Source organism: Vigna umbellata, chromosome 4 (assembly GCF_029865625.1).
Source record: "Vigna umbellata cultivar VRB3 chromosome 4, Vumbellata_1.0, whole genome shotgun sequence".
NCBI classification, from domain to species: Eukaryota; Viridiplantae; Streptophyta; class Magnoliopsida; order Fabales; family Fabaceae; genus Vigna; species Vigna umbellata.
Window position 1 is genome coordinate 47,959,936 of NC_142168.1, and position 12,458 is coordinate 47,972,393.

Sequence of the window (12,458 nt, forward strand, 5' to 3'; positions counted from 1 at the left end):
CATATAAATTAGTATATATAATTGTTAGTAATATGAATTCTATATTAAATTATCTTTATATTGAATATTTTAATTAAATAATTAAATAATAAAATTAATTTTTTTAATAAATTCTAGAACACTCGTGAGATAAGTTAAAAATTATTAGAGAGGAACTATAGTAGTTAAATTAATATGTAATTCAAATTATCACATGAATTAAATACTCCTCCACTTGTACATGATATGGAATAATATTATATAAATTTATTACAAGCTTCAACTTAACATACAATAACTACAAACATATTTATTTTCACCACATCATGATGATAAATACATAGTTATTCTCCACACAATACATTATTTTTATTCCTTAAATATCACCATCGAGAATCATATTTATTTGTGGCAAGATTACATATTGACCCATATTTATTTTTCAGAAAATACATTATTTTTACTAGACATGAGAAATCAATACAGATCCGTAATAGCTGGGATTTGACGAGCTTTGCACATAACTTCCAATGGGTTTTGCCTTGATATAGTGATTCCCTTTGCTTCAGTCATATCAATTTCTTCCTTACCAATTCGTTGCCACTCAAAACATTGAATCAATGAAGCCAAAGCTAATCCCACAGTACGTTGAGCCAAGTTGTTTCCAGGACAAGACCTCCTCCCTAATCCAAATGAAAGCAAACTGCTTGAGTCACATTCCTTCTCAAACCTTTCAGGCCTAAATTCATATGGGTTTTTCCACAAAGTTGGATCGTGATGAATGGACCATGCATTAACCAACAGAATTGTGTTTTTTGGGAGATTATATCCTCCGATGGTACAATCTTCTGAAGACATATGTGGTGACCAAAGTGGAGCAGCAGGATGCAATCTTATCGTCTCGAAAAAGATGTTTAGAACATAAGGAAGTTTTGACATATCTGATTCATCTACCAGACGATCTGATCCCACATGAGTGTCTAGCTCTTCTTTTGCTCTCTTTAAAACTTCTGGATGGTTCAATAAATTAGCCATTCCCCATTCTAAAGTCAAAGCTGATGTATCTGTTCCTGCAAGTAACATACTCTGCAAAAATAATGACAATAGTTTATTTGAATTATTAGTTCATCCCTTTCAAAAATAAAATAGTGATTTGCATGGACAAAAATAATTACCATGCAAAGTCCTTTGATAATTTGATCGCTGTATTGTTCAGGTTGTGTTCGTTGTTGAACTAAGAGCTGAGATATCATAGTATTGGTAGTCTTATTTGAAGCACGAATTTCGTCAATGAGTGATTGTAAGAATGCATCGATTCTCTTCCCAATGTTCTTTAGTCTCTTTTCCAAATTATCTAAATCAAACCACCTCAAGAAAGGCAAGAAGTCTCCACGGTTATTTACTCCTGCTAACGACACCATCTCTCTAAGGATACCTCTAAATTCTTTGGCCTTCTCCACATCACTCACATCACAGTCATCACCGTAGAATCTCTTTCCCGACACGAGCCTCATCATAGTATTAAGTGATGTTTCCATGACCCTTAGTTAACACATGTCATTTATCCATTAGATGAAGTAATAGAACTAAGATAAATGTGTAACATAATAATAAACTCTTTGGTTAACTGTTGTCACGTCTCAAAACTGCATTAAAAGAATGTTATGTTTTTTATTTCTTACCCTCTTTATTTCAAAATAAAAAGCATTTAATCTGACTTCTGCTTTATGTTGACATCTATATGTAAGATTATTTAACCGGTGTTAAGTAAAAAAATATTGCTTTGACGTTATTAGAACTCACATGGATTTGAGATCGACTTTAGTGAAGTCGTTGCGCGAGAAGCGAGCAAGTTTCTGCAAGAGTTTGGTGAGTTCGTCCCTTCGGATTTCGTAGGAGGCATTCAAACGGTGTGTTGAGACAACCTCGAGGGACAAGATGCGGCGGAGATGGCGCCAATGTTCACCGTAACAGGAGTGAAGGATGGTGCTGTTGTTGTAACTGATGTGTTTGCCAAGGAGAAAGTGGGGTCGGTTAGCCAAGACGGTGTCGTTTTTGGTGAAGCATTCTTGCACCACGGGTAGGTCAGAAGCAACGATAACGAGACGGTTGCCGAACCATAGAGAGAAGACTTTGCCATGTTTTTTGGACAATCGAGTGAAATAACGGTGAAAAGGCTGTTCGAGTTGCAAGAGGTTTCCTACTATAGGGTAAGCAAAAGGCCCTGGAGGAAGGTTTCTGAATTTTCTAGATCCAAACAAGACCTTAAGAGAATAGAGAAAAAGTACTACCACGAAACCATAATATAACAGAGCCATACTGAACTTTTGCTTCTGCTCTGATTGTTGAGTCTCATCTCCCATCCTTGCCTATTTATAAGGCTCCACAAAACATCACCAAAAGAAAAATAAAGAAAATGGAAAGAAGAGTCCATTATGGTAACCCCAAAACTCAAATGATTGTGAGCTGGCCTCAGTTTTTTTTTTTTTCTCAATTCTTTATACAACATGTGCAAAACGCCTGTTACAACTAATATAAATATAATTTAAAATATTACCAGGTATTTTTTTCTAAAACTAGAAATACCTAGTACTATAATTCAAATTAGGTTTCAATAATTAACATGACAATTTCAAATCTATCTACCAACCTCTACCGTTCTCTCTCTTTTTTTCTGCTCCTAATACGTGCGTTCAACCCTTCCATCTTGTCTCTGGCTCTGTCCTCCATCTTCACCCTTCCATCTTCTTTGTCGCTCTCTCCTCCATCTTCTATGTCGCTGTGTCGTCCATCTTCTCTGTCGCTCTGTCCTCCATCTTCTCTGTCGCTCTCTCCTCCACATTCAAGCCTATTGTTGTTGTGTTTTCGCATTTGGAAGGCAGGTGTAGTTTTCTGTCTGGTTATTTTGTTGTGGATTTCCCGTCTGGTGGAGGAGGCGGTGGAGCATAGTTATCCGTCTTTGTTGGTGTAAGTAAAAATGGCCGAGTCTTGACATTGTCTTTTACATTGTGTTTTTGGTGTTTCATTAAGCTTATTGATATAACGAGTGTGGAAATGTTATCTTGTTAGAGCCGTTTCAATGGAAGGGAAAAAACCAAGTGTAAGAAAAATTGGAATTTTGTGTTTATATATTATTTGATTATCGTATCAATTGTAGTTATTAATAAATTGATCATCATTTTTTTGTAGTGGCGGCTTCTTATCTCGATGGAGTCATCGATCATTATTGAAATGAATCGTTTACTACAAAAGTGTCATGTGGAGCGGATTAGGATGACTCCATTTATGTGGTGTTTGAATATTCAAAGCCTTTTGTGGAGGTGAATTTGAAATTATTGAAGGTTATGGTTTCCAGGTGGGTCGGGCATGATAATAGTTTTAGAGTAAGTCAACAGTTGGTGCCCTTTTCAGTTATTGATGTGTTCATGAGCATATGTTTAGAGATAGGTGGTTTAGAGATTCTGTTTGATGAAGTAGTTGTTGGATTGGCTGGTGAAATGTTCAAATAAAAAACTATCAGTTTGAAGGACTTGACGGACATGTTTAATGTCATTGTGCATGATAATAACATTGATGTTGATGTAGTATGTAGGTTATATATATTAGTTTGTTTGGTCGTTTTCTATTTTCCTAGGAAATCAAGGCATGTTTGTAACATGCCTTTTGCAGTGTTAGATGACTTAGACAGTTTGTGTCTATACGATTGGTGCACCGGTGTACATAAACATATTGTAGACAATTTAAATAAATGTAAGAAGAAAATTATGAGAGCAGGTATCGCGCAGTCACTCACTCTTAGTGGCAACGTGGCAGTGTTGCAGGTAACATGATTTGTAGTTTATTATTTTGATGTACTGCAGAACATTGTGAGTTAGGTTTGATGAAATAATATTATGATATTGTAGGCTTGGGCGGTTGAAAGACTTTCTTTGCATGGTCATGCTTCACACAGGTTTTTCCCACGCATAATGCGATGGTTCCCGTATAAATCAAGGACCGAAAAAATTGAACATATATTTAAGACCGGAGATGTAAGTGTTTTGATATTCGTTATTTTTTATGTAAAAATGGATTGTGTTTTTTGTCAAAATTTGTTGTGTGATATTGGAGCAGTTAAATATGGAGTGGTATGTACGAAAGGAAGATCGTCATTGGCCAGAAATCCGTACAGCTTTCAACATGGATGACGGAGGGATGAGTGAAGGATCCTTGGCTGAAGGACCCAAGGTTGAGAAAGATGATTACGAAAGCTCTGATGACGGGACATGGGAAGCAGGTGCCGAGGAGAGATTGAGGAAAAACAATGAAGATATCAGAGCATTGAATGCCAAGATTGGAGTTCTTACTAGGGAGTTATTCGAAATTTGTCAAACTCCAATCTTTACTGAAGAAGATGCATGTGGCACTTATGAAGAGGTTGGTGGTGGAGTTGATGAAGCAGCTGAAGTTGGAGGTGACGAGAAGCCTGAAGTTGGGGGTGACGAAGAGGCTGAAGTTGGTCGTGATTGTGGATTTGAAGAAGAAGGTGATGGTAATGCAGTTCATGACCCCCTAGGTGCATATACTGAAGTAAGAGGGAGGATAAAACTACACATGATGATGAGATAGTTTCAAGAACTGTTGATAACATTGTTTGTATTGAAATCGATGATGATGGTGATGAAGAAGAACGGGAGGTCGTACCATTGGTTATCCCCCCATTGCGCAGTTTTGTTGGTGATCCAAGCACCACTGTTGATGTAGACCAATTGTACAGAGCAGTCAGCGTCAGAGAGATGACCGTATACAGGTATATGCTTTGAATTGTAGTTGTGGTTGACGAATCTGTATTGTTTGTGATTGACTAATATTTTTATGTTTAGGGTTGTAAGCGAGATAATTGGGCAAACCTTGAGCATGACTTCATTTTACACTTTGGCCCCGATAAAATACGTTGATAACATGGTTAGTATTCTGACATTTGTTTGTGTTTCATGTTGTAGTTTACGTTAGTAATGTGATAATTTTTTATTGTGTAGGTGGTGTTATTTGCTTGTACGATGTTTATGTACTTTGAGAAAAGGTTGTGCGGTGTTGTTAGGAGGATTCATTTTAGTCCGTTATACTCGGTAAATAAAATTTGATATGGTATGATATATTTCATTGAAGAAATGAATTTTGATTGATTTTTGATTGATGATTTTGAAATTGTCCGCAACACCATATTCTTACTGATTATAGGAAACGTCCACAGAATCGTCATGTTTGAAATATTACAGTTATCCATTAAATACTTATAATACTGTTAATATAAATAACAGTTATCCAAATCCCACTACTGCTTGTCTACTTGTTTGGACGTTGATGGTTGGTCAGATGGAGGTACAAATTTGCGGAGGATGTCATCCACATTGAGTTTCTTCTCTGCCCACATAGGGAGTCGAATGACAAGTTTTGGGGTCTCCTTAACAAGGTCAATTGTTGGAGGACAAACTTCAGCTGGAAAAACCTTGACTATGGACCGATGCGTAATATTGAGGTAGTAGTTTTGCCGAAATGAAGTGAAGGGGTGGACCTAGATGTACAAACCAAATTAGTAAGAAGAAGAACACTGAAACACCAACGAAATATTTATGCTAGTTAAGTACAAATTGGATGGGTTACAAGATTGAGTAGCATAACGCAACCAACTCCAATATTGTCTGCAATTTCAGGATCTTCAAGAACTTTCTTGTGCAAGGAAGCCTTCATCGTGGCAGTTGGGTCCTTCAGAACTTGGTATAATAAGTTATTAATGTACCATAACATGTTGTGTTGTTGAATAAAGGAAAAATTACCTTAAGAGTCAACTGCATATCTCCCAACCCATGTGGCTTGCACTCTTTCAATATGCAAGCAACAAATGGAAGGACCTCTGCTGATTTTGCCTCTTGGAGGGAGTTGACGTTCTCGAATTTTCCATCCGTTACGAGACCTATGACAATAAATATATGGAAAGAAATTAAAACTGGTGAACATAATAATATTGTTGGAAGCGTGTATGAGATTGAGTGTACCGTGGTGTTCAATAAACATCTGTGCCCATTTCCAAGCATTGGAGTTGAAATCTCGTTCATTGGTTGCGTCAGCAACATCACGAGCAAATTCTTGTGTCGATTTGGGTTCTTCTGTTCCCGTTCTATTTAGGAAAGCTGGTTGGATGTTACCTGTAGGACCAGGAATAAGCGATGTCGAAGCATCGCATTTTTTCAAAAACGATTCAAGGACATCATCATCATAAACAAGGTCTTCCCATGCATCCATGATTATGCTGAAATTTTCTGTCCACATTAAAAATCGACGTTAACGACTAAACATGAATGGGATCATTACATAAGTAACTGACAACTCAAACAATGGTAAATGGGTTACAAATATTGTCACCTGATTCAAGTGTACACAATGGGTTTGTCCCCGATATTTAAATAGAACTACGTGGACAAAGACATTACATGAAATCAATATAACCAAAAAAAAATTAATTTTATATGTATTTCCATAACGTTAACGTGTTAAAATGAAGTAACATTAATTGTGGGGATATCTCTGATTTGATAGGAAATCTATAAAAGTGAAAAGCATTGATTGTGGGTTATGTGAGGGAGAAACTTTATGCTCACAACATTCAATGCATGCTTTGTGAACGTAAGCAAATACGTGCTTCAGAAGGCAAAAGTAATACCTTTGGCGGTACTACAGACCTGCCTCAACATCCAACGTTAACATTTACCTCCATTAACCAACCACTTGCAGACAACTTACTTTGGTCTTCATTAAAGAGAAGGGCGACAACCATTTTCGGAGGTTTGGTGAGAAGCACATAATGTTCATTTATGGTGGACGTAAATGTTGAAGAGGAGGTTGGTTAGGACCATTTGACCTTCATTAAAGGCCACTTCATATTCCACGGTACGTTTTACTTAACTATTTAGAAATGGGTTTATTTTCATTATTTTTTTACTTGCCACTGGTCATTGTCGTAAGTTTGATGAGTGAATACCATTTGGTTTATCTCTAAAGTGGGTCTAATGTCGACGCACACAATTGATGTGGATGAAGTGAATGAGTATAATGACAATGTTGATGACCGTAATGAAAGTTTATTGGAAATGGACCCAACAGTGCATATGTGTTTTGAATCAATGATTGAAGCTAAAATTTTTTACACAAACTACGCCATTAGACGTGGGTTTACCGTGCGGACTAGAACTTCTAAAAAAGATAAAGACAACAACGTGTACTACTTGAGAATAGTTTGTTTAAGGGAGGGTAAATATGTGTCTTCCGTCAAACCAGTTGTCAAAACACTTCCAAGTCAAATTAACCAATGTCCTGCTGGGATAACCATTGCAAAGAAGGAGGAGAAGTGGTTTATAAGGACCGTTGTTCTGGACCACAACCATGATCTTTGCCCAAATAACTCCAAACTATTTGCAGCGAATAGAAAGTTAAGCATGCAAGCAAAACACACCTTGGAGGTCAACCATGATGCTGGAGTTAGGTTAAATAAGAGTTTCCTTAGCATTGTGAACGATGCCGGGGGCTATGAAAACATGGACTTCGTCGAGCGGGACGCTCGAAACTACATTGGCCAACATAGAAGATCTTTATGTAAGGATGGTGATGGTCAGGCACTCCTACGACACTTTTCTTCAATGAAAGATAGAAATAACGAGTTCTTCTATGACATTGCACTGGATGAAGCGAATAAAATCTGTAGTGTGTTTTGGGCTGATGCAAGAAGTTGTGCTGCATGTGAAGAATTTGGTGATGTTGTTTCCTTTGACACAACTTACTTAACAAATAAGTACGACATGCCATTTGCGCCTTTTGTTGGAGTTAACCATCATGGACACTCCATTTTACTTGGTTGTGGATTGTTGTCTTCGGAAGACACTGTCTCATTTGTATGGTTGTTCCAATGTTGGCTAAGATGCATGCGTAATAAGAGTCCTCAAGGTATTATTACTGACCAATGCAGGGCAATGGCCAACGCTATTGAACAAGTCTTTCCTGATACGAGGCACAGGTGGTGTTTATGGCACATCCTGAAGAAGTTGCCTGAAAAATTGCACGGGTATAGAAATAATCCCTCTATCAAAACCGAACTACATGCGCTTATATATGATTGTGTTTGTCCAAGACAATTTGAAAACGGTTGGGAGGAACTACTTACCAAACATGGATTGGAGCAAAATGAATAGCTATGTAATTTGTATGAAGAGAGACATAAGTGGGTTCCGTGTTACTTGAAAAAATATTTTTGGGCCGGCATGTCTACGACTCATAGAAGTGAGGGAATGAATGCTTTTTTTGATGGATTTATCAATTCGACAACCACACTTCAACAATTTGTGGTTCAATACGACAATGCCGTTAGGGTAAAGGCGCAGAAGGAAATAGAAGCGGACTTCTCGTCCATGAACACCACTATTGCATGTGGCTCTCAGTCACCGATTGAGAGACAATTTCAAGTCGAATACACACATGCAAAGTTTGAGGAGGTCCAAACTGAATTCCATTCAAGGATGAATTGTTTCATCAAAGACACCTTAAAGGAGGACTTACGGAACCATTACACTATAAAAGAGGAACGAATGTGGGAGGGTAATCGTTTACCAGATAAATTTTACGAAGTTCAATTTCATCCCCTGACACAGACAAGCACTTGCTCTTGCCAACTATTTGAGTTTAGAGGAATTATATGTCGTGATTCCCTCTTGGTATTTGGTCAAGAAGATGTTTACAGTGTTCCCTCACAATACATTTTGCGGCGTTGGAGCAAAAATATCCGGAGAAGACACACACTAATAACAGCATCGTATAGTAATTCCACTAATGAACCACGCATGGAAAGATACAAACTGTTGTGCAAACGTTTTTATGAAATTGCTGAAGTTGCATGTGAGTCTGAGGTTGCTAGTACTGAATTGGAAAAAGAAATTAATTGTTTGGGTAAAAAATTTGGGTTCAGTTCTTCCATGACAAATAACATCATTAGTGATGCAGGCCAACTAAGATACGATACTGGTGCATGCACGTCAATACCACATAGTCCAGTTGGAACATCTGATGTCCTTGTACACAGTCCTGCAACTGTTAAGCGAAAAGGACGTCCACGCACAATCAGGTTGAAGTCCACTATTGAGAAAAGAACCCAAAGAAAAAAGTCAGCTTTGTTCACAAAGACTTCAATACCACCTACCGAACAATGCGTGAGTCATTAATTACCTTTAAAATATTCATTAAATACTTTATCTTGTAGCAATTTTGTTGTACTTAGTAATTGTTTTGTTGCAGGGGGAAAGGGCATCTAATGTTGTTGAACGTGATGACCATGCACAGTTTCAAGCCGACTCTATCCAACTATCACAAGATACCGAAATGGGTCATTTTGGATTTTTGTCGTTGTTGTCAGCTGTACATAACAATTTCGATAACAACTTCAGTTGATTTATACAACTTCTTCGCTGTTTTTTTGTCAATTTATTATGTTTTTGTAAGTGACAATTGTCGTCCATGAAATCCCATTGATGAATGTTTGGAATGCATATGAATACACCAAAATTTGCTATTGTAATCGATTACGAGGTTACAGTTCATTAAAGAAAACCTCCCACTACATCAGTCCGTATACAATGTCTATAAATTGCAATCGTGTACATAACCGCCCAATCACGTCCTTCCTAAAAAACGTTTGCAAAACCTCGCTTCTGTCAGTGCAAAACCCTAAACCAAATTAAATGGGTGATCCTGCAACCAAGAAACAAAAGGCATCTTCTTCCGTTGGTGGACGTCGACGCCGCCGGAGTCCAACCCCGTCACCATCATCATCCCCTCCAACGCCTAACAATGATCTCTTCTCTTCGGATGAGCAACAGGAGAAATATGCCCAACATTTTGTCAATCGTGAAATATTGGAAAGTAAGTATCTAGAGTACGGTTACTTTGAAGGAAAAATTTTTCGATTCTATGACATATTGGTCGAAGCTGGGCTGACTGAATTTGTGTCGTTAAGAAGACATTACCACCCAGAATTAGTGAGAGTGTTCTACAGCAACATGTCAATATCGGATACTGGGGTTATTCGAAGCGAGGTAAAAGGTGTAAAAATTAGGCTCAGCACTAATCTTTTTCAACAACTAACTAATCTCCCCTCTGATTGTGTTCGTTATGAAGGAAAACTTGTAGATGAGTGGTAAGAACAATACGATTCTGTTACTGCAAGGCAAATAGTGTGTAGAGATGATGCAGTCATACAATCCAGAATACTAGCGGGCCAAATGAAGGTTCAACCAAGGATACTTCATTACGTTCTCACTCGAGTATTAATTCTTCGTGCAACCAATATTGGTCAGGCATCCGAAGAGGATATTATGCTGCTATGGACATTTTTCAATTCCATTCACATTAACTGGGGACATCTTATTAGATATAAGATGACAATAGCATTAAGGGAGAACGCAAAGTTGCCATATCCGCATTTGATAACCATCTTCATGGAACACTTTCAAGTGCCTACTAACACTGATCCCATTTCAAAAGTGAAGTTCAAGCAAAAAATTGGTTGTGAAGTTGTAGCATCATTTGGTTATGTGCAAAATGATGAAGGAGAATGGGTTCCCAAAGGCAATGCCCCCCATCCCCCCTTACAAGAAGGTCAACATGAAGAAGGAGAAGATGGAGGACAAGGCAGTTCATCTACAACACTAAATAATGTCATCAACCGCATAGAACAACTTCAGACCTTCGTTGGTACAAGATTTGATGCCTTTGAAACTCGATTTGATGCCCTTGAAACTCGATTTGGGAACATGGACATCGTCATCACTACAAGGTTTGATGCGTTGCAATCGCGCGTTGGGAACATTGAAGAACAACTGCAACACTTGCAAAGTGCTTCTGAAAACAATCCTCAGACTTAGAATTGCTTGTTTAGGCTTTATTTTCTGCATTATAAAAAACTATGTACCACAGTTCCTACTTTGCTAATTTCAAGTCTTTAATTTAATGAAGTTCTTTAGTGTCAAACTGGTTCCTCAATTTTCGACATTTAATATGTAATGTTCATTTTATGATACACTTAATAGAATTGCAGTTGTGAGTAAAACACCAATACCACTAACCAAATATTATATCCCCATCCACCTAGAGGTGGAGTTATGCCTAAAAGTCACTTCTTATGACAATGGTCACACCTGTGACCCTGACTGACTACCTCAGTTCAACTTTCTGTAAAAATCGACAAATTCTCTCGGGTAATCGTTTACTGGGCCTGTGTAAACGATTACCACAGACTTTTTTCAACACTCTCACTCATCCCTTGCACAACTTGGTCCCCCAACTCATGAGGGCTCACTCCAAACTCCTTGGGGTCACAACACATCACCAACCACCATCTTCCACCACTGAAACACCACGAGCTTCCAAACACAAGTGCAAAAGTCACACAAACTCACTCGTTTTGACAATGGTCACCCCTGTGACCCTGACTGACTACATTAGTTCAACTTTCTGTACAAATCCTGAAATTCTCTCGGGTAATCGTTTACCAGCCCTGTGTAAACGATTACCACAGGCTTTTTTTCAACACTCTCACTCATCCCTTACACAACTTGGTCCCCCAACTCATGAGGCGTCACTCCACACTCCTTGGTGTCACAGCACATCACCAACCACCATCTCCCACCACTGAAACACCACGACCTTCCAAACACAAGCTCAAAAGTCACTTAAACTCACTGGTTTTCACAATGGTCACCGTTGTGACCCTGACTGACTACCTTAGTAGAAGTTTCTGTACAAATCCTGAAATTCTCTCGGGTAATCGTTTACCAGGCCGGTGTAAACGATTACCACAAGCTATTTTCAACACTCTTTCACTCATCCCTTGCACAACTTGCTCCCCCCACTCATGAGGGGTCACTCCACACTCCTTGGGGTCACAGCACATCATCAACCACCATCTCCCACCACTGAAACACCACGACCTTCCAAACACAAGCTCAAAAGTCACTCAAAGTCACTTCTTTTCACAATGGTCACCCTCTGACCCTGACTGACTACCTCAGTAGAAGTTTCTGTACAAATCCTGAAATTCTCTTGGGTAATCGTTTACCAGGCCTGTGTAAACGATTACCAGAGGCTTTTTTCAACACTCTCACTCATACCTTGCAGAACTTAGTCCCCCAACTCATGAGGGCTCACTCCACACTCCTTGGGGTCACAACGCATCACCAACCACCATCTCCCACCACTGAAACACCACGAGCTTCCAAACACAAGCTCAAAAGTCACTCAAACTCACTTCTTTTGACAATGGTCACCCCTGTGACCCTGACTGACTACCTCAATAGAAGTTTCTGTACAAATCCTGAAATTCTCTCGGGTAATCGTTTACCAGGCCTGTGTAAACGATTACCACAAGCTATTTTCAACACTCTCACTCATCCCTTGCACAA

At 38.6% G+C, this 12,458-nt stretch overlaps 3 protein-coding genes across 3 annotated transcripts; 2 read left to right on the forward strand and 1 right to left on the reverse strand.

Moving 5' to 3' along the window:
* Positions 1–360: 360 nt before the first annotated feature.
* LOC124819551 (cytochrome P450 81E8-like) lies at positions 361–2,365 on the reverse strand. Its single transcript, XM_047291101.2, has 3 exons — positions 1,783–2,365; positions 1,155–1,521; positions 361–1,065 (listed from the first exon to the last, which is right to left on the reverse strand). The coding sequence occupies exons 1-3, from the start codon at positions 2,340–2,342 to the stop codon at positions 457–459; spliced, it is 1,536 nt and encodes a 511-aa protein (XP_047147057.1). The 5' UTR covers positions 2,343–2,365; the 3' UTR covers positions 361–456.
* A 1,582-nt stretch (positions 2,366–3,947) lies between these two features.
* LOC148200431 (uncharacterized) lies at positions 3,948–4,587 on the forward strand. The gene is made up of 2 exons (XM_088112949.1): positions 3,948–4,010; positions 4,093–4,587. The coding sequence occupies exons 1-2, from the start codon at positions 3,948–3,950 to the stop codon at positions 4,585–4,587; spliced, it is 558 nt and encodes a 185-aa protein (XP_087969075.1).
* A 2,438-nt stretch (positions 4,588–7,025) lies between these two features.
* On the forward strand, positions 7,026–8,201 carry LOC124819550 (protein FAR1-RELATED SEQUENCE 5-like). Its single transcript, XM_047291100.2, has one exon. The coding sequence runs from the start codon at positions 7,026–7,028 to the stop codon at positions 8,199–8,201; it is 1,176 nt and encodes a 391-aa protein (XP_047147056.2).
* Positions 8,202–12,458: the final 4,257 nt, after the last annotated feature.